Below are 26,001 nucleotides of genomic sequence, written 5' to 3' on the forward strand. Positions count from 1 at the left end.
ACATTGGCGCTTAAAATAATGATCCTCAAGAAATAAGAAGCTTAGGAAACAAAAAACATAGAGAATAGGAAACAGACCAGCTAATTCTTTTCATGCCATTTTTTGTAGAAAGAGTTTTTTATTGGTAACAGTAACTTTCATTAAAAAATAGTTAAGCACATACAAATTCAACCACTCACAACATGAGTGTTTTTTTTTTTGGTAATTAATAACTTCCCCCTGACCCCTTTTTTCCCCAAAGTGCTAGTTGCGGGATTTGATTCCACATCAACGCCAGAACAAACTAGCTAACACACCAACAAGCCAGCCCTCGATTGGTAGCATGAGTGTTTTTTTATCAATAACTGCCAAAAAATTTGGACCATTTCTCGATTTGTGTTGTCATCCTTGCCAAGGGCCATGCCAATCTTCTCTGTACCGTTCCAATTTTATCGGATGTCTCCGAAGAGACCAGAGCATGAGTATTGAACCCAAAAATATTTCAAAATTTACAACCCAGCCCAAAAAAAGGTTTTCCCTGAGGGTCCCCTACTTTGCCAAAGTATTGACCAACCTCCTTGCCACTTGAAGATTACTCCAACTTCCCTTGCTAAGCAGTATCTCCCTCATTTGTTGTGTAAGGGTGTTGATTTCTGCCTAACACAGGGCTCTTCAAGGGAGCATACCTCCTAATATGAGAGAGAGACAGAGACAGAGAGACAGAAGGAAAAACAAGAGAGAGAGAGAGAGAGAGAATTTGGAAAATGAATGTCTGCCCCCTTTGATCCTTCTTTCATTATTTATACAATCAGTTACATTGGATCACCCACTTGCACAATCTTGTTATTCTTGTTATCCATTCTATTATAGTAGTTGTACTCAAGTGGTGTTGGTTATAGGTTGACGTGATCTTTTCTTGTATGCTCGACTTATCATCCTAGGTGCCCCCATCTTAATAGTCCCTCCCCGTAAAGGAGACCTTGCCCTCAAGGTCAATGTGTGGAAATCAGTTTTGTAAATCCAAGTAAGGTTCCCAAGTTGCATCTTCGAGTGGAAGACCTTAACAAACTACCAATGCTTTTGGTTCGACACGATGACCTTTACGCACCCACCTGAAATCTGTTCCTCAGAGAATGATAGAGGGGTGGTGTTGTGACCAATCCAGTCTTTGGCCTTTTTTAGCAAAGATACATGAAACACAGGGTGTAATTTGGATGTGGATGGGAGGTCAAGTTTGTATGCCACTGGCCCAATGCGGTCAATGATCTGGAATGGGCTGAAATATCTTGAGCCCCCTTGAAAATCCATTGCGAGGCAGGCCCAAATCGCAAATCACTGGCCCCAACTACCTCAACCATTGGATCCCAAGAACTACATCTGCTCCATTAATTTATAGAGGGTAAAGATCTATCTTGAATTCATGTCTTTGGAATTTAAGCCTTCACCCCATACATATACTGTCGCACATTAGATTGCTTCCATTGGCTACATGTACTCAAAAGGCCATGGAAGGCTGAACTGGAATTCCTAGTTGCTTCACCAAAGCTTGTGTGACAAAGTTGAGGGTACTGCCACTGTCTATAAAGACTGCCATTGTGACAAAGTTAAGGGCAACCTTGTCACTCTCATAGTTTGAGAGGATGCCAAACTAGTCAACGCTTGCAAAGATACCTCTAGAAATTCTCTTGTCCACTATTCCCATTCTTGATCATCAGTCAGTTCCTTGCCACCAGAGATTTTTTTATACTTGTTGGGTCTTGCAATGATGGCCAGGCCCAATTTTTCCCCACAGACATAACAAAGGCCTTTTATCTCTGCGAACCTGCATCTCGGCCTAGGTTATTCTTTTTGTAGGCATAATTGGGCCTAAGTTGAAGTTCCCTCCTTTGCGCAAGATTCCTGGTCTACGTTCTGGTTTACCCAAGATTCCAAGCTTTGGATTCAGTATTCCTCGTCTGATTGCAAGTCCCATTGGGCTGTTAAATCTCCTTGCTTGACTCATTTTATCTTCATATGGTCGAGCTAGTGCAACTGCATTCCAGGCCGCTGACGAAGCAGCCCACCAATGCTTTTTTCAAACCGTATTGCTTCTTCTAGGTATGAAATCTGCCCATGTAACCCTTGGGTGTCATTGTTGGTATCACTAGTACCACAATATTGCTTCTTCCAGGTAAGCAAAGGCAAGGGAAACACGATAAGGGCCAGGTGTATAGTGGTAATCAAAATAGCATTCCACATGGAGGAGCCATGGTGTTGGATCACCTCCTAAGAACACCGAAAACTCCACCCTCGTAGCCTTATTTGTGCCTAATCCGCTTCAATTACTAATGTCGCTGATAATATCTTCTTTCCCTTCTCTAGTTAGGATCGACGGCACCTACTCTAATTGACTCGATAAGGATGCAAAACTTTATTTAATTTCTTTAACATCTACCAAGATTCAATGGGTTTCTCCTTCCACTTAATTTGAGTTTCCATCGACGATGTTTCTGTGCATGGCATCTTGAGCTCTAACACTAATTTGTTAGGTTTTTGCCTAGCATAGGGCTCTTCGAGGAATCCTACCTCCTAATAGGAGAGAGAAAGAGAGGGGGGAAAACAAGAGAGAGAGAGAGAGAGAGAGAATTTGGAAAATGAATATCTGTCCCATTCGATACTTCTTTCATTATTTATAGAATCAATTACACTAGATCACCTACTTGCATAATCTTGGTATTATTGTTATACATTCTATTATAGTAGTTGTACTCAAATGGTGTTGGTTACAGGCTCATGTGGTCTTTTCTTGTATGCTCAACTTACCATCCTAAGTGCCCCTAACTTGACAAAAGGTCCATACACCCAAGCTTTCCATCTACAGCCATCCTATTAATAGTTTAGAATCTCCCTCCACCTCAAAGTTTTGGAACCCCCATTGCTTGGCCAACCTCAAACATTGAAGTAGGGACATAATTTCAACTCTTAAAGAGTTTCCCACAACTTTGGGCTAAAGTAATGTGCTATCAGCGTGCCACCCCCCCCCCCCATCTTTGAATCTCCATGGACCAAATTTTCCAATGAGCATCCGTCAAAGTTCAATTTTACTCTTTTTTTATCAATAAACATCTATTTTATTTAAATTTCAAATTGTAAACAGTTTATACAACTTGGTGATGGGACTGATGATCCCTTTAATCACTCTTTTCTATCCCTCATTACAGTACAGCCCAAAATAAATTGTTGTCTCAATGCCTCTTATTTTGCTAGACAATCAGCTAGCCCATTTGCACTCATCGGGCCCATCTAAATTCAGCCTCAACCTCCTTTGCAATCTTATCCACTTCCCTAATCACATGTTTAAATGTCCATGGGGTATGGTTGCTGTTTGCTGCCCAAGAAATGGCTACTTTTGAGTCCCCTTCCACCTCAACATGCCTGTATCCTAACTATTTGGCTAGCTTTAAACCTTGTAGCAATGCCAAAAGTTCAGCCTACAGTGAGTTTCTAGTGCCAATCGGTCCTGAGAACATACCCAGTATCCTCCTTTCAGAATTTCTGAATACTCCTACTCCTGAAAGACCCGGATTTCCAAAGGAGCTCCCATCAAAATTCAATTTCACTTTATTGCCTTCTGGTGGTTTCCACTCCAACAGTCCAACTTTACTTTATCTCTTACTCTTGATGATTGTGCAATTTCAGACCAGGTTCTTAGAATGTCTATGACTGAGAAGACTTGAAAGCTATCCAAGGACTTTACCCAATGAACTACTTCCGCCTTGATGCTATCAATCACTTTCTCTATTGTTCTACTTTCTTCCAAGAAAATCATGTTATTCCTTTCTTCCCACACTACCCAACAAATTGTTGCCTTTGTTGCTTTTCACATTACCAACCCTCTCTTCTTTCGTTGTCTTAAGAAGTCATGGTTGAAGAGTCCTGACACATCTTGAGGGGCAGCCCACCTATAGCCAAAGAGAATACAAAAGAATTCCCAAATTCGAAGCACAAAAGAACAGGATTGGCCAGCTTTTGTCTTAAGACTGGTCTCCAAAACCCAACTGACCTAGAATTTCTTACTAAAGGTAGACCTAGGTAACTGATTGGCCAGCTTTTGATCTCACACCCCAAGATCTCAGCAAATCTTATTAGTTCTCCTTCCTCCAAATTGACCCCTACAATTCTACTTTTGGTCCAATTTATCCTCAGCTTTGTCGCTCCTACAAAACTATTCACCAGCTCCTTCAAATTTTCCACCACTTCCTCATTGTTACCTTCACAGAAAAAGATGGTGTTGTCTGCAAATTGGAGATGGGTAACAATCACCTAATTTCTACCTACCCTCCAACCTCTGATAAGGCCTTGACCATCAGCTTTTGCCACCATTCTGCTTAGCACTTCTGCCACTAGGGTAAACAAGAATGGGGATAGGGCGTCTCCTTGCCTAATTCCTCTCTTAGCCGAGAAGAAGTCCTTTGCTACACAATTGATTAGGGTTAAGTAATGAGCTGAACTTAAGCATCCTTTAATCCAAGATCCCCATCTAACTCCAAAGCCCGATATTTCTAGTATTTTTAGGAGGACTTCCCAATTAACCAGGTCATAGGCTTTTTCTAGATCTACTTTACAAACCAGCCCCTTTTTCTCTACCCTTTATTCTTTCAGCAACACATTCATTGGCCACCAAGATTTGGTCCACAATCTGCATTCCTTCTACAAAAGTGCCTTGGAAAGGAGGGATGATCAAGGGTAACACCTTTTTTATCCTTTCTGATAAGACCTTTGAAAGAATTTTGTACTCTTGATAGAAGGCCATGGAGAAGACAGACATCCAACTTAGGGGCTTTAGGCCTATCCATTGAAAAGATTGCTCCCATTGAGCCTGAACCACAATCAAAGTGATAAAAGTTCAATTGTATTCTTTGTTGTGCTACAGGTGTCCATTGAGCCTGAACCACAATCTTTGTAGTCAAAGAATTTGCCACTACCAACCACCCCCTTAAAATATCCTCAGCTATAAAGTCTTTGAATAAGTTGATTGCTTTCAACTAGTGTATGGCCTTAATAACTATACTTGCATGCCACCCAAGTTGGTTGAAGAATGTCAAATGCTAAATCCAAACTCCAAAGCACATAATATTTTTTTGGGATTGGGCTCTGAATTATGATGTGTAACCCTAGCTCCACAACAATGATAACAATGGTTATTCACCACCACTTACAATTCTCTAATTTTGTCAACCCTAACCTTGGTGCACCACAGCCTTTTCATCATTTTGCGTCCCATTCCCACCTTGCATCAGCAATAACCACCACATTGTTGTACAATTACACAATTCCTTTTCCATCGTCTTGCATATCTCCCCATGTTGGGGTAAGTAATATCATCAAGCAATTATATATTATTCTAACTAGTGATAACTTTTATCCCTAAGCAAATTTCATTTGATTTCTCGGACATGCAATAGTCAGAAGATATGAATGCAAATTTACATAGACCTTTTTTGCCTTATATGCATGATGTAAGTGTAACTCATGGAACCAAAGATGTCTTGACCTGTTCATTTTTAGGACAGTCGCTCATTCTTTCCAAGTGCAAGATTTATCTATGCTTTGTTTTTAGGTATTAAACACAAGAATTTGTAAGAAATATGCATAAGATAAAACAATGACATTGCATATTGCAGGTAAGAAAGTGAATTTATGTGCGAATTTTAACATCATCGCTTAAAATGTGGAGGCATGTCATTTCAGATAAAATTAGGAGGGGAGGGAGAGAGAGAGAGAGAGAGAGAGATTGTATCTAAGGATTCAATATAAAATGGTAGTAAATCAACATACAGCCCTGGCCAAGTGTTTACAAGCATTGTTTTGACCATTTTTCAAATCAAAGGCCACATGAGTAAAATGATATTTATATTAATTAGCACAAGCAGAACAATGAAAGCTAGTGATGAAAAAAAAGTATATACACTATTAGATCATTTAGATGTTAATACCATCTTCCTGCAATATCATATTCAATGGATGCATGTGGTAAGCAGAAAGAGATAAACAAGGCATCCCAAAGAAATTATTCCATGTACACCCAATCTTTAAAATGAAATTGGGAAGGGTAGAAAGCCAAGATAATTGTAACTAGGATCACAATAACCCCAATGAACAACAGATGAAGAAAGCACTTATATGCATTGTCAGAAGACCATGCTTGAACTTTTTTTTTTTTTTTGATAAATGAATCCATGCTTGAACTTTCAAAGGCCAAAAAAATGGTTAAAATGGTTAACAAAGAAACCCTGGGAATAGAAGCCCAACTGCGATACTTCACATAACCATCACACAGTAAAGACATCAAAGCATGTGTTGGAGGTTCCAATCTTCTGTATACATAATTTACAACTCCACTTCCAATGTTGAGAAAGGGAAAATGGTCCCTTATAGAGCTCTAAATCTACCAGATGAATAAACCCGATTTTCTAGGACCCTAAACAATTTCCCCATGTCTGAATCCACTATCACCACAATCTGCACCAGAATCCAAACCACAAGGAGAATCATACCACTTAGGATTATCTGGGTAGAAACTCTCTACCTGTATACCAACAAGACAAGCATCTGTCACTATTGCCCCATCATGCCTGATGGGTTTGATCAACTTAGAATCTTCACAGTCAAGGATTCTCTTCTCATCAAACTCACCACATGCATCCTTCAACCATTTATCAGATTTGCAATTATCACTCATCAGATCCTTTCTACTAGTACAGTCTGTCTGCATCCGATCCCAAGGAACAACATCTTCAAGTGTACGCTCAAAACTGTCTTCATCTTCCTCGAGCAACTCAGCATCCTTACTATCACCATATATCCCGTCATGGTGGTCACTCCAATGTGCCAGCTCACTGTCTCCCACCAACACATCATCTGAATGCTGCTTTTCACGAAGCAATTCAACCGGCCTAGAAGCATCCTCTCCTATACTCCTAAGCCTATTCAAAATATCTGAAAGTTGTCCACACAATGAGCCCAATAGCTCTTGTGGCATTTTGGCAATTTTCCCTTCCAGCAACCCAACTTCAACCTTAAGTTCCTGCACCCGGTGCAAAACTTGAAGCTGTGAATCCCCCTCGTCCTTACCTATCAGACCAAATGCACCCGTCTCAGTATCATCACTCATCCCATAAATCGTATCATGATCCATTAAGAATGCACCTTTATGCCCAACGACCCTATGTATAATTCTCGCGTTCCCATCCAATGGCCCGGGCTCGTGCCCAGAGTGCACGGCATACAGCTTGAAGACAGCCATCCCTTCTTCCTGGTACACAAATGTCTTGTCCTTCTCATTATAATTTGCAATCGGAACAATTGCCCTAATACGGAATCCACACCCACATCGCTTGGACGCATAAGGCTCCCTCTTCAAAATCCTTGATTTCTTAGCCGCGGGCTCCCCAGCCCGATGACAAGCATAATCCTTAACCTCCGCCATGAACGGCTTGTACCTAATATACTTCTGACGAATACAAAGCACAACCTTGTGCTTCGCAGCCAACTGCTGAAGGCGGTGAGGAACCTCCTTGGCGGGAACATCAAAGGACTCAGTGTACTCAAATCTCCGCCTTTTAGTCCTCGGAGCAGAACCTGACGCGTCTGAGCAAACAGGACAGGACGCAACAGAAACCCTAATAAATGATTCAGGGATCCCGTAAAATTTGGCACCGACGGTCCATACCTGCTTGATCCGCTCAATGGTCTCCTTAAGCCCTAAATGCTTGAGATCGGCGTCTCCGTGGAAGCTCATGACGATATCTTGCCACTGATTGATGTGCGATACATACTGCTGAGAGTTGTTCTTGAAGTACAAGACTTCGTTGCCTTGATCGTCGACGTGTGCGTTGAGTTTGTCTTGGATGCGCTTCCACGCCGTCAGGTAGGCAGTGTCCTCGTTGCGGTCCTTCCAGACGGAGCGCCAGCTCCTGAGGACCGGCCGAGGGGTGGCGCGGCGGATCTCGTCCGGCGTAGCGAGGCGGCGCTCTAAAATGCAGCGGACCATTAGGGCATGAGACTCTCGATTGAAGGTGTAGAATTGGGAGGAGATGTGGGGTTCGGGGTTAATGTACGTCGGGGGGTGTTGATGCATGTTAGCAGGAACAACGCCGGTGGCAGCGGCGCCGGCAGCGGTAGAACGGTGGTGAGCGTCGTCGGCATCTGAAGAGCTAGGGCTTGAGTCCACTGCCTTGTCCTCGTCTTCGTCTTCGTCATCTTCGTCTCGGAAAACCATAATTCTAGGAACCGAAGGGAGAGAGAATGATTGTTCTGGGTGCGCCTGTGGCGGACCTGGCGGGGGTGGTGGTTGTAATTCTTCCGGCCGCTCCATCAATTGACGGTGGAGGTGGTGATTGTGACCGTGTAGGACGTCCTCAGTTTCGTCTGGGTTCATGAGCGTCGAAGATGGTGAACGATTTCAGAATCTACACGCTTCAACTCTCTGACGCCCGGGCGCGCGCGCGCGCGCTCCCTCGCTTCCTGACTGACATTGAATGTCGAGGGTTTTGTTCCTCTGTTTCGTTTTATATTCTTTTATTTTGTTTACAGAAAAATAGGATTGGGCTTGGTGCCCCTTTGATTGGACTTTGGAAGTGTCCATCTACGTCTCTTCACTCGTATCACTCCTTTTATTTCTTTTTCCTCCCCACGTTTGATTCGAGTTGATTGAACATTCGTGAACGATCTTCGCATACGAGTTGTACATTTGTGATTCATCCCGGACTATGACCACACAATAAGCTTTCATCCTTTTCTCTTCGGCAGGAAGTCTACTTCTTTTTATTTTTATTTTACACAATTGACAAAACCGGATTTCCTCCCACACAAGATTGGTCCTCCCTCCCACCTCACCCGTCACCACAGCCTTTTAGAAATATTTCTCCACGAATAAAACATACAAGTACTAAGTGTACAGCCTTCAGGTGAGATATTAATTTGGCTCATATATTGGTGGGAAACGTGGATGTTACATTTTTTATGGCTGAGAATGCGTTGGTTTGGTTCAATTTAATTGGTTTTAGGTTATTATCAATATCACCTCCAGGGTCGGCTAATTTTAGTATTTACAGTTTTAAGGTCGATTTCAAATTTTATTTGTGAATAAATAATTAATAACAATAATAATAATGATAATAGGTAAAATTATAGTCAGAGTTGGTTGTACATTTAAATTTATGCTACATATTAGCTCAGAAACTAACATAACTCTGACACCTGAGTATATATTTCAAATTATAAAAACTTTTGTCATGTCATCGGAGACTTATGTGGTTATTGTCAACATGGGACTCTTAATCGAACTTGGACACAATATGAATTATTTGAAAATAAAAAAAGAGTTTTCACTTTCTCTCCCGCACTCACTCTACCTCTTGATCTCCCTCCCACTCTCTTACTCTCACAATCATCTCTCGATCTTCAATTCTCTTTGTCTCTCCCACTCTCTCCAACCAAATCAACTCTCTCTCTCTCTCTCCCATCAATTTCTTCTATCGTTCTCCCTCAATCTTCTCTTGCTACCTCCCTCTTTTTTTTTTTCCTAGAAACTTATATGGTATTAATCAGACCGTATAAGTTATAAGTTAGTCAAAGGACCAACAACTTGTACAATCAAGCTATAAATTTCTATCAAATTGGTATAGATTTCATAGCCAAGAGTTTCTTGTGATTTTTTATCAAATTGGGCTTAGGAGGTTAGAACCAGACCAAATTGGTCTTATGTTCCTTAATATGGTATGGTTAATACTGTTTAAGTTAAGTTTTATTGACATGATAAATCAAAGATCAAGTCAAGTGTCCTAGTTTGTAGGAGTTGTGATTGAGGATGTTCACCACTTTGTTTTGATTTTGTTCCTAAAAATCTGCACATGTTGTTAGTAAACATTGTGATGTTTAGAATATCTCTATTTAAGTTGTAAGTCTGTCTTTTATTAATACGAGCAATTCAGCTTGAATATTCTATTTCAATACCAGCATTTGGTATCAGAGCCATTGCATTAAAAAAAAAAAAAAAAAACATCAGTTTTCTTGCAGCAGCAAGGTGATATGGCGTCCGACAGCAATAGTTTTTTGCAACCAGCTATTCCCCGTTTTGATGGTCATTATGATCATTGGAGCATGTTGATGGAAAATTTTTTATAGTCCAAAGAGTATTGGGACATTGTAGAGAATGGGGTGATTGAACCAGTTGCAGAAGAAACACTCACTGAAGCACAAAACAAGGCTTTGGCAAATCGAAAGCTCGAGGATTTGAAAGCAAAGAACTATTTGTTTCAAGCAATTGATCGCTCGATTTTGGAGACTATTCTCCAAAAAGACACTTCAAAGCATATCTGGGATTCAATGAAGAAGAAATATTCAGGCACAGCCAAGGTGAAGCGAGCACAACTTCAACCCCTCACAAGAGATTTTGAGACTCTTCAAATGAAATCAGGAGAGTCTGTCATCGAATTTTTTGGGAGAACAACGGGGATTGCAAACAAGATGCGCTTTCATGGTGTAGTCATGGAAGACATTAAAATTGCTGAGAAGATTTTGAGATCAATGACTTCAAAGTGGAACTATGTTGTCTGCTCCATTGAAGAATCCAAAGACGTTGAGCATACGTCCATTGATAAGCTTCAAAGTTCTTTACTTGTTCATGAGCAAAAACTCAAGCGTGAAAATAATGAGGAGCAAACAGCTCTCAAAGCCTCTACTGAATTCTCAAGCATGAGAGCAAGAGGTCGAGGAAGAAGTGGAAGAAGACATGGAAGAGGTGGTCGTGGAAATAGGGACAACACTCACGTTCCCAAGAGAGATGACAACTCTCAAGAAAAAGAAAAAGGGCAGTATGACAAGTCCAAGATCAAATGTTACAGATGTGGATATTTTGGTCACTACAAGAATGAATGTTATACAAAGTTACCAAAAGAGAAGGGAGAAAAATCCTATTTTGCTGAGAAGAAGAATGAGGAAGAAACACTTTTGATGGCCTTTCATGCATTGCAAGAGCCTAATCAAGAGACATGGTATATGGATACTAGTTGCAGCAATCACATGAGTGGGTGTAAGTCTTCTTTTCTAAACTTAAATGAAGATTTTCATTCAGTTGTAAGTTTTGGGGATAAATCAACTGTGAATATAATGGGAAAAGGGGATATTCAAATCAGGACTAGGAATGGTTTTATTGAAATCATTTCAAATGTTTTTTATATTCTTGATTTAAAAACAAATATTTTGAGTGCTGGTCAGTTGCAAGACAAAGGTTATAAAATCACCGTCTTTAAATGAGAATGTGAGGTGTATAATCCAAAAAGAGGCTCCATTGTTGTAATAAAAATGACTTCAAACATGTTGTTTCCTTTGAAGATCAAAACAGTACCAGCTTGCTTGTTTGTTAAAGAAGATGGCTTATCATGGAGGTGCCATCATAGATACGGCCATTTGAACTTTAATGGGCTGAAGACACTACATCAGATGGTTACTGGCCTTCCACCAATCACTCCTCCATCAAAAATTTGTGAAGAATGTCTTATTAGCAAACATCAAAGGGATACATTTCCTAGTGGAAAAGCAGAAAGAGCTCGAGTTGTACTTGAATTGGTTCATTCAGACCTATGTGGACCAATCAATCCAACTTCAAATGGTAATAAAAGGTATTTTGTATCTTTTATTGATGATTTCAACAGAAAGACCTAGGTGTATTTTTTTGCAGGAAAAATCAGATGCTTTCCAAGCATTTAAAAGTTCCAAGGCTTTAGTTGAAAACGAGGCCGATAAGAAGATTAAAACACTCAGAACAGAACGAGGTGGAGAATTTTGTTCAAGTGAATTTGATGCATATTGTGAAGCAAATGGCATAAGGAGGCAGCTAACTACTTCATACATACCGCAACAAAACGGTGTGTATGAAAGAAAGAATAGAACCATTCTCAACATGGTTCAAAGCTTGCTAGCTACCGGAGGAGTTCCAAAACAGTTCTGGCCTGAAGTAGTGTTATGGTCAATTCATGTTTTAAACAGAAGTCCGACCTTTGCAGTGAAGAACATGACACCTCAAGAGGTGTGGTGTAGAAAGAAGCCTTCAGTTGAGCACTTCAGGACAAAGCTTGATGACAAGAGTGAAAAATGTGTGTTTATTGGGGTAAGTGAATCTTCAAAAGCTTACAAATTATTTAATCCCGTGACAAAGAAGGTGGTAATAAGCAGAGATGTAATTTTTTTATGAAGATTCCAAATGGAATTTGACTGACGGCAATTCAGTTTCAAATCCAATACTTGATGATGTTGTCTTAGATGATGAGATAGAAGTTCCTGAAATCCAAGTGCAACCTCAACCTAAAATCCAAGAGCAATCATAATCTCAGTCTGAAATCCAAGAGCAGCAATCATTTCAACCTGTGGCTCAAACTCATCAACAATTAGAAGAAGATAGGGGTTATAACTTGAGGGATGAAAACACAAGAAGAAGGCCAGCATGAATGATGAATTACGATGTAAGTTATTCAAGTTCTGATGATGATAATGCTCATTTTGCATTGTTTGTAGATAGCGATCCAATCACATAAGATGAGGCTGTAAAAGAGAAGAAATGGAGGGAAGCAATGGGCAAAGAAATTGAGTCCATTGAGAAAAATCACACTTGGGAGCTGACTGATCTGCCTAAAGGACAAAATACCATTGGTGTCAAATGAGTTTACAAGACAAAGTTGAATGAAAAAGGTGAAATCGACAAGCACAAAGCCCGGCTAGTAGCAAAAGGTTACAAGCAGAAGCATGGAATTAATTACAAGGAAGTGTTTGCTCCAGTTGCTAGACAAGATACAATCAAATTGGTGATTTCACTAGCAGCTCAAAACTCTTGGCCTATTTTTCAATTAGATGTAAAGTCAACTTTCTTGCATGGCAATTTGCAAGAAGAGGTGTTCATTGACCAACCACTCGGTTATGAGAAGAAAGGAAAGAAAGAGAAGGTTTACAGATTAAAGAAAGCACTCTATGGACTGAAACAAGCACCGCGAGCTTGGTACAGTCGCATAGATGCCCATTTTACCAAGTTGGGATTTCAAAATTGTCTTTTTAAGCACACTTTTTATGTCAAGACTGAAGGAGGTAATAAACTCATTATGTGTTTATATGTTGATGACTTGATATTTATTGGTAATAATATCAAGATGTTTGATATGTTTAAAGTATCTATGATGAAGGAGTTTGAAATGACTGATTTGGGATTAATGCATTATTTTTTGGGATTGGAAGTCATTCAAACTACTACTGGTAATTTCATTTACCAAAAGAAGTATGCTCAAGAACTTCTTGCAAAATTTAAAATGGCTGATTGCAAGCCAGTTGGAACACCAACTGAACCTGGTTTAAAGCTGTGCAAAGATAATGGTGACAAGGAGGTTGATAGCACTTATTTCAAGCAAATCGTTGGTAGTCTCATGTACTTTACCTCCACGAGACCTGACATCATGTATGCAGTAAGTTTGATTAGTAGATACATGGAGAAGCCACCTGAGATGCTTCTAAATGCAGCCAGAAGAATCCTTAGATATGTGACAGGTACAATTGATTATGATGTGTTTTACAAAAGGAAAAATGGTACTGATCTTGTTGGCTATACAGATAGTGATTATGCAGGTGATGTAGACGATCGCAAGAGCACTTTTGGTCACGTATTCATGCTTAATTCTGGTGCGATATCATGGTCCTCAAAAAAGCAAGATATAGTGACACTTTTCACAACTAAAGCCGAATTTGTAGCAGCAGCCTCAAGCTCATGTCAAGCTTTGTGGCTTAGAAAAATGTTTGAAGTACTTGGTGATGAGCAAAAGGGTCCAACAATCATTTATTGTGATAACATGTCAACTATCAAGCTGTTAAGAAATCTAGTCATGCACGGGAGAGTAAACATATTCATGTTCGTTTTCATTTTCTAAGAGATATTTGCAAAGATGAAAAGATTGAGCTACAATATTGTAAGAGTGGAGAACAAGTTGTAGATATTTTGACTAAGCCATTGAAGCAACCAGCATTTGAAAAACTGAGGAACATACTTGGAGTTTGTTTTGTTCGAAGCATTAATCAAGAAAAAGAAAAAAGACCAATCCTAAACTATTTTCAGCAGAAATCTGTTTAAGGGAGAGTGTTAAGAGTTAAGTTTTATTGACATGGTAAATCAAAGACCAAGTCAAGTGTCCTAGTTTGTAGGAGTTGTGGTTGAGGATGTAGTTAAGTTTTATCAAAGACCAAGCCAAGTGTCCTAGTTTGTAGGAGTTGTGGTTGAGGATGTTCACCACTTTGTTTTGATTATGTTCCTAAAAATATGCACATGTTGTTAGTAAACATTGTGCTATATAGAATATCTCTATTTAAGTTGTAAGTTTGTCTTTTATTAATACGAGCAATTCAGCTTGAATCTTCTATTTCAATACCAACAAATACCGTATAAGTGTGTAAAAAATTAAAAAAAAAAATGAAAGAAACTAAGAGAGAATGATAAAGATTGAAGGAGGAGAGATTGACCGGAAAAGAGAATGAAAGAGAATGAGAGATCAACCAAGAGAGAAAATGAAGGAGAATGAGATTAAATGAGAAATAAAACTGAGAGAGATTGAGGGAAAACAATAAATTAACAAAGAGGGTAAGAACTAGAGAAATTGACTGAGAGAATGTAAAAACTTTTTCTTAAATCACACAGTCGTTGAACAAGGAGAAACAACTGCCTGAGTGAGAGAGTTGGAGGGAGATTAAAAGACAAAGGGAGTGGGAGAGAAAGTGAAAACCCTTTTTTATATTTTCAAATAATCCATGTTGGACATGATGGGACTCAAAGCTAAAATCTTTGAGACCCATGTTTGGGATTAAGAGTCCCATGTTGGCAACGGCCACATAAGAAAGAAGGTTGAAGCAAAGAAGAGGAGAGAGAGAGAGAGAGAGAGAGAGAGAGAGAGAGAGATGGCAGGGGTTTTTATAATTTGAAATGTACAACTGACTCTCAGAGTTTTGTTGATTTTTGAACCAACCTGTAGCATCATTTTAAATGTTGAATCGGCTAAGACTATAATTTTCCCATAATAATAAGGGTTAAATACTTAAAATACCCTTATGGTTTAGCAAATAGACACAAACCTATCATACTATTTAAGAAATTACTTAAAGTACACTGAATATTTCTAACAATAGACAAAACCATTAAATCTTGACAAAAAAAAGATAAAATGACTATGTTACCCTTTCATTAAATAAAAAGGTAAAAATTATAAAATACATCTAAAGAGAAAAAATACACCATAAAAGGTGATCTCTGTAAATCCTGACAAGATCTTCGATAACCACCGCAAATCCCAACAAGCTCTCTAGTGATTGCTTCAAATCCCGACAATATTTTAGGTGACTGTTGTGCAAATCCCAACAAGATTTTCGATGACCGCTGCAAATCCCATCAACCATAGGAATGAAAAATGTGTTTTTCATTTTTTTCCCCTCTAAGGCTCCCAAGGCTCCCAACATAACAAATATCTAACCAACTTATAAATAGAATAAGGTATGCCCAGAAACCATAGCAAATATCTAACCAAACTGCGATATTTCCTCTGCTACTAAGAAATCTTAATTCACAACTGTTGAGTTGAAAAAAAAAGACCCAAAACAGCAACTTCATGAACTGGAAAACCTAAAGAGAGAGCAATGAAGACATACCTTAAAATGCTGATTTTACTGATAAAATCTAAGAATTTTTGGACTGCAATCCCCCTTAGAAATATTTTTTTGCAGCTCCCTCATAGTCTACTAGTAACCCCCTATAAACCACATCCGACCCATGAATTTGGCATCAATCCACAGGCAGGATTCAGTCCACCCCTAGAAAATCCTAGTTCCACCTAGGGGTGAATCATAAAAACCCCTAAAATCTAGTGGAAGGAAAGACAATAGGAAAAACCATACAAAGACCGCAAAAGATTTTGGTTTTGAATTTCTAGGTGCCTTACAAGAATTAATAGAAATTAGAGGATTTCTAGCTCATTTGTTTCACTTTAATGGCAGAAATATGTTGTTGCAATGAATACCGCCATTCCGAAGGTAGAGAGGTGGGAGCTCAGTGATGAAAAACAGGGCTTGTGATTGAGGGCTGGGATGTGCGAGCTGCAGTTGTGGTCGCTGTTCTCTCACTCCTTTGAGATGTTGGTTGCAGCAACACAGACGCAAAGAGCGTCGGTGGCTGACACAACTCAAGCTGACAGATGGGCGGCATCAAAACTGTCAAGAACCCAATTGGGACTCGATGGTTCTTGGGTATCGCTACTTTGCGATATTCGATGGCATCAGAACTGCCAAGAACTCAATTAGGACTCGACGGTTATTGGGTTTCACTGCTCTGTGATATTGGATGCTGTGAGAAAGGTGAGGGAAGATGGCTCACATGTAGATGACTAATGTGGCAGAAAACCCCGGACCAGTGACTGAGAATGTATGGGGATGACTGGTAGAGGCTGATGTAGAGGAACTTGATTGTTTCAAACCAAATCAATCTGAGTACCCTGAACGGCAGACCAAGAGTTCCATAGCTCCTTAATCGTTGCATTCGACTACAGAACTGGTTGATCTCTTTTCAAATTATAGTTATTTATGGCTTTGGCGGGACAGAACTATAGTTTGAATCTCCACAATTGCCATTAGCGTTTGAATTAAAACTCGACGGAGGGTTCAAAATGGTAGCAGTAGATGCCCTCGGAACCCACTCTTCACAAGTAGTACAAACATGAATACGGGAAAGTTACGGATTTGAAGAAACCCAATTGCAATTTCTTGTTATTCTTGTTTTAAGAAATTACAGATTTGAAGAAATCCCATTACAGAATTTACATATTTGAAGAAATTACAGAATTTATTAATAATAAAACACACCAAAGAAGGTGACCCCAAATCTAAAAACAAGAATAATTCCCACACTAAATTTGTCCTCCCTGTCAAATGGAGCGAAGGCTTTGGGACGGTTAAGTCTTCTTTCCTCTTTCAAGAGAAGATGTCACCCAAGGCCGAAGGGTATTTTGGACTATAAAAGCGTAATTTAAGTATTTTGAACAAATAAAAAGTGTCATGTGGCATCTCGTGCTAGCATATTTTAACAGCGACCTTATGGTAAGGGATGATTGTGTCCATTGTTAAAAATAACTTGGGTAATTTAACTAATTTCTTAAATAGTAGGGTAAATTTATATCCATTTGCTAAACCATAGGCATAGTTTAAATATTTAATCTTTAATAATAATATATTTTTCATCACTTATTATATATAAATATTAAATCCAATAAAAATTATCAAATCACTTAAGTGCCTCAATGATCAAGTGAGACCATGATCTTTGTAACCATGTATAAGACGGTGATAGCAATCTTCACCAAGGTAAAGAAGAGATAAAAATGGGGGAACTAGGATTTAGTCAAAGAAGATTGGAAATCAAGAATGGAAACGAGCAAGGGATTGAGTTATGGGATGATAGAATGCCCTCCTCTCCATCAAAAAGACCTTTATTCTCAAGGCAGTTAACTTAAGTGCCCAAATTGATTTGATAGGGACACATGTTAGATACTTAGATCATAGGGTGGTGGGCCAATTACCAGTTTTGTAGACCACAAATGCTTTCTCCTCTACGATCCTACCATGTATCTCATGCAGTGTGTTTCCACAACTCTTGCACGCTTGAATGGTGCTTTTGTTTTTTACGGGCTTTACTTTTACACTACGGTTCGACGTTTGCCCATGTTTGGTGGTCGTGATTTACTGTTGCCCAATGTTATTATAATCGTGATGGTAGCTATCTTTGGTAGTATAATTGCGACATATAAATCCATCCCCTTACACCATGAATGCTTGGGTTAGAAGAACATAGCGCAATTTGGTCTTCTTCTTCTTCTTCTCCCATAATTCGATCGACAGCCAACTTAGCAAACCAATAGTTTATCTTAATTTCATAGGAAAAGCTTTTAACCTATTGCATTGTTGTTACATGTTTCCCCCATGGATTATGATTTTGCTAATGGTTTCAGGAGCAACATGTCCTTTCTAACCTTTTGTTTACACTAGAAACTTCATATCAGTTCATCATCTCTAAGTCCTAAAACATGTGATCATGTACTATGCTAATTACTTACGAATAAGGAGGAACCCATATATATCCAATAGCAACTAAATCAATAAATTCAATTAAAATTTCATTTTAAGAATAACCATTTATAAGCTAATGAAAGTAAGGGTCCATTATAAATATTATTTTGTATTTTGAGAGGGGGAAGTTGGTCAATGGGATCTTCATTCCCATTAGCAAAGATGCCCATGTTATTTTTCATATTTATGTGGGATCTACATAAAATTTATTTTCCCTATGTAAACGCTTACCCGAGTAAATGATACCCATCTCCCAAATGGGTAATTAGCTTTCTCACCTAGGGGAAAAGTTTCCAACATTTAGATGGGGCAAATTTTTCACTTTTAATAATATATTTTTCTTATGGCTAAAACAACTATTTTCTTATTTTCTTGGGAAATAAAAGAACATGTGTAGGTGCATTTCCCTGAATAAATAACTTCTCAAAAATTGAATGGGGCCTAAATGTAACTAACATCAATGTGCTTGAGACCACACATTTTGCTAATAACTACTACTAACCAAGTCACCAATTCGATCATTTAATTGACAAGCTAAACACCAATGACAAACTAGTTAATTCAAAATCCTTAGATTTATATATCAAGACATATAAAAGTTATATTAATGCAAGATGAAGGGGTTAGGAGAAAAAGACATGGTTCAAAGTAATAAAAAATGACCAAAGTACTTATAATTTAAACTAGACATGGATAGGATGGCTGCAGACAAAAAGTCTGGGGCATGGACTTTGGGACAGCAAAGAGGGAGATTTAAACCAGTCTGCTGCAGTAATTTACTTAGACAAGCAAGAAGGTCAGTCAACAGTGTGGTTGATACTTTGGCAAAACAGGGAACTCAAAGGGAAAATCTTTTTTGGGCTGTACTGTAAATTTTGGGATAAAATATGGGGTCAACACTCATGCTGTGAATGATTGGCATTATACTCTTTTATTAATTCAATGAAAGTTACCATTTCCAATAAAAAGATTTAAATCAGATAAGGCACTGAACATAATGGAATGGTGAAATAGGATTCATGTAGTTGGGATAAGGCTTAAATGATGTGATGATGATATTATGATATATACAATGTAATATGAAGGAGATAAGAGAAGAGGGATGATCCAAAAAATGAGTCAACTAAACTATGATATATGAAATGTAATAGCCATCCCAATTGCAAGATAGTTTGCTAGTCAAGACCTATGCAATTCATGGGCTTTGTTAAATAAAATTAACGAGTGAGCCTTATGACATTAAAGCTTTTCATATTAGAAAATACTATTATTTTTATATATTTCTTCTCAAAATTTATAACTAATAGAGTGAACCCATGCGATACATGGGCTGCTTTTGCAAATGCACTTTTAAGGAAAAATAAAGATAACGAAGTTAAAAAACAATTCAAAATCGAACTAACGAAGATATCCAAAGGCTCATGCTAAGCATTTTTTTTTATTGAACATAAAGAATACATGAAACAAATCTACATTAAATTAATAAAAGAACAAAGAAAAACCCAATAACCCGTGAAAAGGATAATGGTTTCTTTAGACCTTTATATAAGAAGAAAATTGGTTCACTCCATGTATTGGTGGACAAATTTGGGTTTTGACATTAGGTTGGGTCAAAGTTAGGGTTCATATTTAGGTTGGCCATTAACCCAACCCAATCAGTCTAATTAACACTCCTACTTTATTAGGTACTAGGTAGAGCCAAAAGGGATTAAAGTAAATTGTTGAAACCTCCCCCAAAGTTCCTAACCATTACTAAAACTCCCTAAAGTTTCTGATCACCATTGTTTTTAACAGAAGCCAGTCATAATAGTAATTGCATGGGTTTTTTTATCATTTGTAATGCCTCTTGTTAGAGTATTCTAACTGAGGTATAGGTATTCACACCTAAAACTTAAAAATAAATTAAGCTAGTGACCTAATGATTCATCTTGTTGAACCATCAAGCCTTTTGACCCAATCAGTGGACTTTAGGTTAAATGATAAATCATTTCGTTGTATACTTTTTGTGTTTTTAACAACTTCCATCATCAACGCCTCATTTGCAATACTTTTTTTTTCTTTTGTTTAACACGATAAGTATATAATGTTGTAGACACGGTCAAATTTTTTTATAAGTTTTTGTTTATATTAGATATCATATATAATTACATAAAGTTTATGATTAATAAATTCAGTGTTTATATTATAAGCTTATAACATATATGCATAAGTTAAAACCAATTAGATTTTTTTTTAATTTTTAAAATTTCTTTATTTTAAATACAATAAAGCGGCCAAGTCCGATATTACTAAATTTGGATCAGATTCATATTTCAATAATTGGATCAGATTTGGATGTGGTTGGATTTGATTCGACTCCCATCCAATTACAGTTGTTTTGATACTTTTGTGTGCTTATTTATTTTTACATTTCTATTATATGATTTATGATGTCAATACTCCATAAAATTGAACTATTGTCCCACTACAGGGTAGGACGGTTGAATCGCTAATGTGAACCTATATATATATATATATATATATATATATATATATGCTAATTATTTCTTTGACCGTTGACCATCAAAACTTCTATTCAATATCCTTATACATCTAGATTCCAACATCTGTCTAATATAAGAAACAAAGTTAAGGAAAATTTCTCAAGGAATTGTACAAGCTTGATTGAGAACTTCCCCTAAACTTTGTATTTCTCTTATTTTTTCTTTCAAACCAAACAAGGCTATAGGGAATCACTGTTCTTGATGTGCTCGTGCCATCCCAAAGCCATGGAATTTCAAACAGAAGACTCCTTTTTCCTGATTGGATGAAATGGATGTGACAGATTAATGATACATAGGCCCATCAGCCCTTGTAAACAAGATCCATAGATTTCCAACGTGCTGTGAAGATATTCAAGTGAAACCCTTAACTGTCTTTGGTTTCTAAGAAAACAATTGAGAAATTGAAAGTTGTTAGGTCATAAATACATTTTGAGATCGGCTTCGGTCAGTGCAAGGCCCGCCTTTTCAGCTTTGTGCTGGGAATATCTCCATACCTATGCATCTTATTTCATGGGGAGATTTCCCAATGCAAGACTCTAAAGGCTGTTCGAACAGGCTTTGCACTGACTAAAGTCGAGTTCATACTTTTCATAATATGCTTCGGGCACTTCCCACAAATTTCCATTTCTCATTAAACCTTCTGATAACCTAAACATAACAAAAGTTCTCCAAAATCAATGCCAATACAATTGTTTTCCTTGCAATGCATGTCACCGATCACCACCACCCAAGTAGGAGTGTCAATAGGACCGGATTTAGTTCAATCCGATCCAGTCCAATATGAATCTATTACAAATGGATCAGGTCTAATCCAATCCAATGAATACAAATTGATTTTAATTTAGATTGGCTCTTAGTTCCAACCCAAACCTGGTCTGTTGACACCTGTATTTTTTTCTTCTATCAATGTATAAGATATTGGTTCAATCCAACACAATATAATATAAATCCATTACAGATGGACCAAGTTCAATCCAATCTAATAAATACTTTGGACCATTAAATCTGGACTGGTCCAATTCAATATATCTTATAGGTTTGTCCAAATTGTACGAGTCCAACCCAAAAGCAGTACATTAACACCCCTCCTCCCAACTAGCTCTTCTTATCAAATATAGGTGCAGTAGTTTCCATTCATGGGCTCCAGCGCAAAGAAAAGGGCAAGAGATTCCCCTAGATGCTTTCTCTATTATATGAGCCTCTAACCAGTCTAGTGGAACTCAACCACGGCAATCCATTGGATAACCTCATTGAATTAGAGATCAATGTTTGTATTATAGATATGAGGCATGGGCCCAAGTTTTACCAAATAATGAAAATTGTAATTAAAGAAGTCCATTTCAAGCCTCTGCACTGCACAGCCCACAGCCACAAGGACCCATTTACAACCAGGCCAAATGGCCAATAACTAGTTGCATTATAGGGACCTCTTGAGTGTGGGAAAGAAAAAGAAGAAATTTCCATGCTCAAGTCAATTTGATTAGTCTGTAGGACTCTATGATCAAGTTACACTGATTGCTAAAAGGCTTAAAAGAAACTGGTTCCAGACACGTCAACAAGAATCGGATGGTCGAAATCGTACACCTGGCAAGTATATGGAGACAAATTCTTGTGCCAATGCCGAGAGATCACCATTGCTAGGATTTTGGTCATCACATTGGTTCCAACAATCTGCCATCTCAACTATCTCTTGCAACCGGAGAGGGTCAGGGTCAAAACACATGGATTCAAGAGAAGTTGGTATCAAGTCCGAAGATACGCCAAGGCTTGCCGATGCAGAAGATTGCGTTGGAGACAGAGACTGAGGTAGCTCCATGGTTGTGAGTTGGGCTTTGATGAATGCCAACTCTGCTTGCAAATTCACCACCTGCATTCGCAAAGACCAAACTTTTCTCTGATTGGTGTTTCAACTAAAACACTAACTTTTTTTTTTCCTCCGGTCATATTAAAAAAATAAACTTGTAGTCTGAACTGGAGTGAGTAATCTCATACTCAGTTTTCTCAAATAAAAAAAAAAAATTCTCATATTCAGGGACGGAGTCAGGAATTTTTTATGAGGGGTTTGGGAGGGGGGGCATTAAACCTCCCACAGCACATCCCACCAATGGTTTCAATACACGGTGGGGATGTGCTGTGGGATATTGTCTGGATTTGCTCCTGACATAGCTCTCCTCACACTAACCTCACTATGCTTCTCAGCCACATCAGAAATATCTCCTATACTTTATGTGAGATCCATGTGAGATGCACTCTGTGAAAAATAAATCCTAATTATTCTTTCAAATAAATATCTTTTAAGCAATTGGATTAAGGTTTCCTACATAAGCATTAACCCAACTTAAAAGCTTAACTTTGTTTATTTACACTGCAAATCTGAACCAAACACATATTTTGTACTTTTTTTTTTGTCTTATTTGCACTTATTGGCAGTATAATTTATAAATATCAAATCCCTCTCTCCCTCTCTCTCTATCACACACAAACGAAAGTGGGGCCAGCATCATATTGCTGCCTAATTTTAATTTACTCCCCCCCAAAAAGAAAACAACCTCCTATCTCTATTCTCTTTCATATAAGGTGGAGGACTACATTTTACTTATCACAAGCAAATGAGACAAAGTCAAATATGAAACAAAACTAACCCAAAATTTACATTCTTCCTAATTTCACTCCCATGCATTTACAGTAATGCAAATGAAATTTGCATGGCAAATTATTTCAATCTTAAAATAATTCAAAGTCTTCAAATTGTGTTAATTATTTCAAGAAAACATTACTATGTGGACAAATCAGGTTGTAAGAATAACATCACCTAAAACTATGGAATTAAAAATTTCTTATATAGCTTCATATATTATTATTAAAGAAAAAGAGATTGTAGGTTGTTTTTTCCTTTATTTTTTCTTTAAATTTATTGGAATATATAGGGTTGAAATTTTGATCATAAGAATCCAGTTACAGTCAATATGATCCTCCGTACCTTTCTATACCCTAACTATGTTAACTATGGCATGGACCCATGTAGGGAGAATTATTGAACTTAATGTCCTAATAGAAGTTATTTATGTAGTAATAGTGGGTTCTTTGGTTGAAGAGAAAAGTTAATATGGTCCACAGAACCAAGGTGAACCTCTTGCTCCTTCTCCTCTCTTGATAAAATACTAGGCTGATCTTACCTAACTAGAAGAGCTTAAAACAAAGACCCACTGAACAAGGAAATTTTTGACAAGCCATTTGACAAGCTAGACCAGATATTAGTTGATCAATAGGTTTACAGATTGTACACAATAGAATCAGTTTGGACGGTTGGATTAATGAAGACAAGGGAACACGCCCACCAATCAAATAGTTAAAAATTTGATCAAGTCCAACTTTTCTCTAAGCTCAACTCTTTCAACAGTACTATTATTATAGTTAAGAAATAAAAGATAAAATAAGTATATAACATGGTGGAGGCCCCCTTGAAAGATGAGTTCCTGGGATTAGTATCTGCGTTTTACCTAACCCAAAATATGATAAAAATATGAGGTATTTGAAAAATAAGAAAAAAATAAGGTTAACCTTCTTGTCAAGCTCAATTCGGAAGTCAGAAGTCTGGACCTCCCAATTAATGGGCCCCAATCCACAGGATAAAGATTTTGTGATATGGATAAAGAAGGATTTCTAATAAAAAACTGAAAGATTAAGATCATGAGATGATCAGGAGAGAGAGAGAGAGAGAGAGCCCTCCAACGTGGGTCCCACCCATTGACTTCAGACTCTGTGTGAAGAACGGATAAGGCTGTAAACGTCTATGGAGTATGAAATTAATTCAATAAAACTTGCATTATAATAATGTAAATAACATTAAATGAAACAAGAAAACTAAACTCAGACCATATTAGATTTCTGCCTCGAAGAGAGAGAATGCACCAACAAAGTCAAAATATAAAACATTTGAATATTAATTCTTAGAGTTGCTACTTTACTTGCTAGTTCCGGCAAGCAAATTAAAAGGGATAAGAGTGGAGTAAGTTGAGTGAGACTGTGAGAGAGACAGACCATGAGACCATTTTGGTTTTGGTTTTGGTTTGGTGATCTCCACCCGAGGGTTCCCCCATAACAGCGCACGTTAGCAGGAGCTAGCCTTCAAGTCATCAACTTTCAACCTTATTCCACACAGTCTAGGAAAGTCTAAGACGACCAAATTAACAAGCTACAGACGCAATACCAGATCCCGAAACCTAACCGTTTGACATCTTGATTACAACTTAAACTCATTATTTTCTTTCTGTTGTCGTGGAAAGAAGAAAGGAGGAAATGGGGTTGGCTTACTTGTTGCTGGAGAGCGAAGATATGGCCGACACAACCATAAACGGGATCTCTGATGCGAGCGAAGGCTTCATAACAGATGGTAACGACGGCGTCCAGACGCTTGTGAACTGGGATGCGTAAGAGCAGCTTGGACACGTTGCTCGCACCGAACACCTTGTGCACCGCCGCGAAGTGCGACGCTCCTTGCTCTGAATCGAAATATGGTGCAAATATGCAACCCTTTACGCACTTTCGCCTTAAGAACTTGCACGCACCACAAGGCCCACCACCACCACCACCACCACCGCCACTACCATTACTATTAACACTGATTCCGCTCATCTCTACAGAATCGATCTCACCTTCCTTAGTGAGACTCAGTTAATAGTGGGGTCACAGAGAGAGAGAGAGAGAGGAGGGAAGTGATGATGGGGTGGTATATATTTGGAGAGGAAAGGGGGATAGGGAATGGAGGAGGGGTGTGTGTAGGTAAACAAGAAGAATACAATAAAGTAGTAGGAGGAGTAGCGTTGGATGGAGTGGAGAGAGGGGGAACTGGTGGGGACATTGAAGGGACTAGCTTTTTGATTCAAACTTTAAAGCCACGGCAACCCCAACAGACCACCCTTGCTGCAGCCGCTTGCGTGAAGCAAACATACATGCGCTCCATTGTGACTCTCTGTATCTCTGTACCACCTAGCAAATCCCCCCTATTAACCACCCAACTGCAACAGTTATGCCCACGTGCGACCCCATCCTCACGTGGGACAAACATCCCCCACCAATCAGCAATCTTGAATCCCCCTTCTCTCTCTCTCTCTTGTCTTTTCCCTTTCATTTCTACCAAATGAAAGAATCCCCCCTTCATTTATGTTCCCATCCTTGGGATGCAATCCATCTTCTACACCTCAACGTAGAATAGTTGGAAATGAGACTGATGACGTCGTTAAAAGGGTTATATGACATCAAAATTCTGGTATCTAACGCCATCCACTCATGTCTCATTTTA

The 26,001-nt window shown here is 38.4% G+C and overlaps 2 protein-coding genes and 1 non-coding gene across 3 annotated transcripts; all 3 read right to left on the minus strand.

Moving 5' to 3' along the window:
- Window positions 1–350: 350 nt before the first annotated feature.
- Window positions 351–451, minus strand: LOC148862001 (U6 spliceosomal RNA). Its single transcript, XR_016096787.1, has one exon. It is a non-coding gene; the product is annotated as a U6 spliceosomal RNA (small nuclear RNA).
- A 5,458-nt stretch (window positions 452–5,909) lies between these two features.
- LOC148862002 (uncharacterized) lies at window positions 5,910–8,762 on the minus strand. The gene has a single exon (XM_088941241.1). The coding sequence runs from the start codon at window positions 8,396–8,398 to the stop codon at window positions 6,440–6,442; it is 1,959 nt and encodes a 652-aa protein (XP_088797367.1). The 5' UTR covers window positions 8,399–8,762; the 3' UTR covers window positions 5,910–6,439.
- A 13,237-nt stretch (window positions 8,763–21,999) lies between these two features.
- On the minus strand, window positions 22,000–25,550 carry LOC148862003 (LOB domain-containing protein 19-like). Its single transcript, XM_088986107.1, has 2 exons — window positions 25,014–25,550; window positions 22,000–22,566 (listed from the first exon to the last, which is right to left on the minus strand). Exons 1-2 carry the CDS (start codon window positions 25,332–25,334, stop codon window positions 22,252–22,254), a joined length of 636 nt encoding a protein of 211 aa, XP_088842233.1. The 5' UTR covers window positions 25,335–25,550; the 3' UTR covers window positions 22,000–22,251.
- Between the last annotated feature and the right edge of the window lie 451 nt (window positions 25,551–26,001).

This window comes from Nelumbo lutea, chromosome 4, assembly GCF_056320005.1.
Source record: "Nelumbo lutea isolate HS-2025 chromosome 4, American lotus-T2T, whole genome shotgun sequence".
NCBI lineage: Eukaryota > Viridiplantae > Streptophyta > Magnoliopsida > Proteales > Nelumbonaceae > Nelumbo > Nelumbo lutea.